General features: G+C 33.9%; 1 protein-coding gene across 1 annotated transcript; it reads right to left on the bottom strand.

Moving 5' to 3' along the window:
- Positions 3,221-3,942, bottom strand: LOC109226219. Its single transcript, XM_019391016.1, has 2 exons — positions 3,536-3,942; positions 3,221-3,447 (listed from the first exon to the last, which is right to left on the bottom strand). The coding sequence occupies exons 1-2, from the start codon at positions 3,872-3,874 to the stop codon at positions 3,424-3,426; spliced, it is 363 nt and encodes a 120-aa protein (XP_019246561.1). The 5' UTR covers positions 3,875-3,942; the 3' UTR covers positions 3,221-3,423.

Genomic DNA, 6,257 nt, shown 5'->3' with positions numbered 1-6,257 from the left:
AGGACACCGTTAGGATCAGCAGGAGGCACCTCGTTGCTTGGCACAAAATTATTATTTTCGCCATGATGGCCAGACTCAGCGTCAACGTTGAAGTGAGCAGACTGAGAGTTCAAAATTTTTGGGCTAACCTGAAATTAAGACTTTAAACAACAAGCGTAAAATATGGTGTGTTTTGGAGATTTGTATCAGACTACCACTATTATCCTTATCCCTACGGTGGGAGCCAAACTGTTTACCCTTAAATCGGATAACAATTAAATTTATAACAGAAATAATCAAGAATACTAGATAAACGAGTTAAAGACAAACTAAACGATCAAACCAGTTGTAATGTTATGCCTAGCCCGAACCTAGGTTGAACAGTAATTTTTCCCTCAATTGGACCCTTGGTTCGAGCCCAGTTGTGAACGAAGAACAAAACAATTAAATAAGGACTTCTGCAGTAATTAGAAACCAGAAAATAAATTTATATTACTTTGATTCACGTGTTCCAATGTGTCTTACAAAAGAAAAATTTCCCCTTTATATAGTAGGAGAGTTTCATCCCTAGTACACGTCCAAAAAGGGTAAAAATCTTCCCTTCTCGTTAATTACTGATCCGTAACAAACATTGAGCGAGATATGCACCGTGATATCTGGTCAGGTACGAATATCACGGCCCTTTACCCGTCGTGTGTAACCGTTTACCATTTCTCCCAAGGTTTAAGAACTCGTTCTGGGTCCCAAGAGCTTCGCTTTATCATACCCGATGATGAACACATCATTCACATTTCGATACGAAAGGCTCCCAGCCTCGATTCCAATATCCTGCGTCCATGGCCTTCTTTTGTTTTCTTCACGGAAAAATCAGGGTATGCATTATCCTCGATTTTACCCGTATACAAAGTCAAAAACAACTTTTAATAAATATGAATTAAACCTTGAAGATTTTTTGTAGATTTTCTGGCTCCGCCATAATTATCACGAGTAGGAAAGAAATTTTTTGAGATAATGATTGTAAGAGCAGGGTCGCTCCAACTGAACAAGATGTCCTGCCTTTTTTATGTACTCGATTGTCGCATTTTCTCCCAACTTCCTGCACTCATTATTGTACCCAAAATTAGATATTCGATAGATTTTGGCCAATAAAAGCATTAATTTTGAATTCCAAAATTGCTCTGCAGCTAGGAACTTACTGTTTCATGTTATCGGACATTGCCATATTAAAAATCTTGTCGTCGTCTCCACATAAAAGGTAAATCCTCTGCGTGAAAGAGTAAACAAAGTTATTACGTAGTAAAGTATTGCCCGAGTTTTGGAAGTTTGTATAGACTCAAAGAACACTATTATCAATATCTAGGTTACTTCCTTTTTTTTTAATCGTTTTCCCCCTTGAAAGTCTTTCAACATCCCTTTACTAGGTAATTGGCTAAAAACTGATATTTTATTTATTCGGTATGAAATTGACTTATCAACTCTGATTTTTGGGCAATTTACCTGCATTCAAGAAGTCTTTTCCAGTAATGTTCTCTAAGAATCCAAAATTGGAGAGAGAAAATGAATAACGGAATGGTTTGAGGTCAATAAAAAAAAAGATGAAAACCACGAAAGATCAATATTCAAATATTAAATAGACAAAAAAATTAAAGAACTTAGATGATTTCTTCTCAATCTGGTCGTTGTGTGCGTAACAAAAACAAGACGAAGAGAAGGTTGGAAATACCTGGGAATATTTCGGGATAATAGTAGCGTCTTTGTCACTAACTACTAAAGCTTCAAGAAGTTCGGTTTTCTCCTTTCTGTTGGCAAACATAACCTGCTTTTATAGTATTTTGTTACTAAAATCATGGTATAAAAATGCAAATTTAGATTATAAATACTGCTAATTAATATAAAGAATTTGTACGCAAGTAATTTATATACACTATCCCAAGGAAATATCAAAAGATATATAGGAATAATATATCGACGGTAAAAACTTACCTGCACCAAATGTTTACACCAACTCGTATCCAACATTTTTTCGTCCTTCTTTCGTTTTCTATTCCTTATTATAATAGTCGTTCTTACATGTTGATGAGACTCAAAATTTTTCCATTCAGTTATTTTATGTTTTTATGTTATTTTTATTTTTATACACCAAATAAAGTTATTTGTCCAGACATTTTTTTTGACATCCAATTTTGACTTGACTCTTGAATTTTAATCTTTTAGGGTTGCTTTTACCACTTCCCTTCGTTTAAATTTATTTGTTCACATATGACTTGATACAATTTTTAGACATAACGGTTGAGATTAGGGGCGGAGTTAGAGCTTCAACACCGGGTTCGGCCAACTTTAGTCCAAATCATATATTTATCTTAAAAAATTCATTGAATATTACAAATTCTTACTTTAGAATCCACTAACATAAAAAATGTTAAAATCCCGAACCTAGTAACTTTAAACTATGGCTCCGCCTCTGGTTGAGATTTTAAAATAGAGTGGCTCAATATTTATTGAGAGTCACACTTTGATTTCTATGTCGCAGCGGAAAAAGCAGATGCCTGAAATCTTACGGTCTCTTACGGCATTGAAAATGAATAAAATATTTCATCTTAGAGAGTTGAAAAAAGTACAGAACCTTAGGAGAAATGCACCATTTTGTGATTATATTATAGTCAATTTAAAGAAATTAATTAAAGAAATTATACTGTAGTCAATTTAAAAAGAGAACAGTACTTACATGCATGTCATTGACCATCATACAGAATCACGTAGCTTACATAATTTTACAACAATGTAGCCTTGTATATAATTAAGTAATTAAAAGTATGTTATTTATCAACTTAATTTTTTAAACGAGCAGGTCACCTTATTCCACGTGGTATCTACACACAAAGAGATTTTAGATTTAAGTCTCAAAAAATTTCACGTGAATTTTTAGATCACCTTCAAAAGGTTTGCANCATGCTCGCTCAATTCTATGGCCCATTTGGCCAATCTCCCCGATAGATCGGGTTTATGCAGGATACCTCATAGGGGAAAGGTCGTTACCACCGATATGGGGTGGCATTAAAAATATGGTCTAAGCTTCCGTGAAGCTATAACCAACGCCAAGGCTAATTTTTCGAGGTGAGGGTACCTCGTTGCGGCGTCAATGAGAGTTTTGCTAATAATAGATCGGAGATTGCGTACCTTTATCTTCGCGGACTAATACTGCGCTTACTGCTCGAGCAACGCCATATTTGCCTAATCATCCCCCTCCTCCCCCAAATACTTCTTCGGCCTACCTCTACCTCTGTGTTGCCCTCCTACGCCGGCTTCTCACACCTCCTCACCGGAGGATCAGTGTCTCTCCTCTTCACAATCCCGAACCATCTAAGTCTTGCCTCCCGCATCTTATCCTTCACAAGGGCCACACACACCTTATCTCGAATAAGGTCATTTCTAATTTTAACTAAGCTAGTATACCACTAAACATTCTGCCTAATTTCACATATTTGTTCCAAGAAAAAGAAAATTAAAAAACAACTGTAGTTTAACTTTCCGATGAAATGATCACATGATTTAATACCTGAAAACTCGTTGACCGTTCGGGACGATCAGTAAAGGAATCTCCAAAGAAAAGTAGGTCAGGGACGTAGATAGCAAAATCAGCACCTGAAATTCTTAAGGAAAGCACTTGAAAAAGCCAAGTCAAAATTCCATTGGAAACAAATCCATGAATAAATACAACAGCAGGCTTAGGTTTGTTTAGTAATTTGTTGTTTGGGTTATGGTAATGAATGGTTTCAGTTGGAACCCAAAAATGCATAGTAGTTCCTGGTTCTATTTCCACCATTTGGGATGTCATTCCAACAGCTTTCAATACACCATGAATTATTGGTTTTATCACTGCAAATATATTTCCCATTTACTCAAATTCTTAATTTCTCCCTTTCTCTAGAGGAATTATTCTTAAGATGATAGCTGTGAGAAATTATATATACTATATTCTGTAATACTGTACATGCTAGGCTGGCTAGCGATGATATTGTACACGTATTCTTGGCGGCAAAACTGACAAAAGTCTTATCTTTTTGTGTTCCTTATCTACTACTCCCTCTCTTCCAATTGATGTGAATTTATTTGACTGGGCAAAAAATTTAAGAAAAAATAAATTTTTTTAAAATTTGTTGTCCTAAATAAGTTCAAATGGGACCCATAGTATGTGTGGTTATAATAGCTTTTCATTAAGGATATAATTGTAAGTTTAAGCTAAATTGTTTTCAAATTTAGAAAGGGATCATTCTTTTTGTAACGGATCAAAAAGGAAATAGGTTCACATAAATTGAAACGGAGGGAGTATTTATTACGATAGAATAGACTAGAATCATTTTAATTCCAACCCATTCTTCCCGAGGGTTGACCTACTTTTTTCAAATTAAATTTACGGAAAAAGGCCAAATATACCCCACATGGCTTGCCACCTCAGCGCCAGATGAATGCCACGTGGTTTGTCACCTCAGCGCCTCTAACCCATTTTATCCCTTCCTTCTAATTTGTTTCCACCACTAAAATTTTCTTCTCTTCCACCACGCTATTGCCACCATTACCACTATCATAAAAAATATTATATTTTAAATTTTAATATTTTATATATGGATTAGGGTACTGAGGTAGCATACCATGTGGCATCCAGCTCATCAAATGTCAGTGACACGTAAGATTGGATAGGCACTTTGGACAAACTTAACGGAAATTAAAGGGGTATATTTGAACCAATAATATCAGGGCCGGACCCACATAGGTTTAAGAGGGTTCAACTGAACCCGCTTAGTAAATATTTTTCACTATTTTCCTGTGGGAATTATTTTTTCAAGAGCAAATATGCTATAAGAATGAGCAGTTGAACCCGCTTAAACAAAGTTGTGCCTTGGTCGGATGGTTTGCGCGGGGTCAGCTTCTGCTATTGGTCGCGTGTTCGAGCCCTCAAGTGCATTACTTTTTGGTATTTTGTTTCAATTGGTCGAGATGCTGACAGCTTGGCTGGTCCTCCTTGTTATTAGCTTACGCTTCTTCTTCGTCTTCTTTTAATGCTTATTTTAGTTTAGTCTTTTTACATAGTTATGGAATTTTCTATATGAAATTATTAATTTAGCTTAGCTCTTTTTCTGTTTATTTTGTTGCTAACAGCTAATGCAAGTTAAATTAAAATTAATAAATAAATAGAATTTAGTATTTTAATATAGACCAAACTTATATTTGTTACAGTATAATTTGTTAAATTTTCTGAAGTTTAGTAACTTATTAAATTTTAAAGGCATATATATATTTGAAAACAGTATGGCTTGCAAAAATTTCTTAGAGCTACAGGCAAATTTTCTTTAAGGTTTTGTTAGAACCAAAGTAAAGAGCACTAGGTAAATCGTGTTTGTTTGTTAAGGCGATTATTTTTTAGGACTTCAGTATATGTTTAAATCCGTTTGTCTAAAAGTCTGGATTCGCCACTGAATAATATTACGACAGTGGTATATTTGAACCTAAAATATAACGAAGGTTATATTTAAACCTTTTCTTATAGTACAAGGGTATATTTAATCATTTGTTGTTAAATTTATTATTCTATTATATGGCGGTCCTTCATCAGATCTGAAGTTGTTAATTAGAAAAGGACTTTGACAGATACGAAAATATCCCATGGAACTTGCACAAACTTGTAACAAATTGAATGTTTAAAATTAAAGAAATTTTGAATTGTATTTATGAAATGAAACCGAGAGAGGCACTATATAGCTAGAATCGATCAGAGGATGATAACTTTTCCTCTCTGTTGGGATATATATTATTAATCATGAATTTGGTTTGTTGTATTATTTATTATGATATAATTGTTTATTCAACTTCAATAAAGTTTTAAATAGATGATATATTAGTCTGTGTCCTTTGCTTATATAGTAGATGATTTAGTGTATAGAGTTTAGCTTATACACGGAAGATTAAATCATCGATTTTTATAAGTATAAGGTTTGAGTTCACAATGTAATGATGGAATTGGACAAACCATCAGGAATGATTGTAGCACAAGATTAAATATAATTTATCTGATTATGGGAATGGTTTAATTCTAACTTTTTGTGCTAGTACATTTTATATATATTGAACGGACCAAGTAGAGATAAGTATTTTATACTGACTTAATAAAATAAACTCTCTAGCCATTAAATGTATTTATACTCTTAATGTTGATATAATTATTATTAGCTGTGTATATTATTATTGTTTTGATTTATTAAAAGGCGAGATTCTTTCGTGGG

Source organism: Nicotiana attenuata, chromosome 1, assembly GCF_001879085.1.
Source record: "Nicotiana attenuata strain UT chromosome 1, NIATTr2, whole genome shotgun sequence".
Classification (NCBI taxonomy): domain Eukaryota; kingdom Viridiplantae; phylum Streptophyta; class Magnoliopsida; order Solanales; family Solanaceae; genus Nicotiana; species Nicotiana attenuata.
Note: the sequence above shows the minus strand (reverse complement) of the source record. Positions and strands in the feature narration are given on the sequence as shown.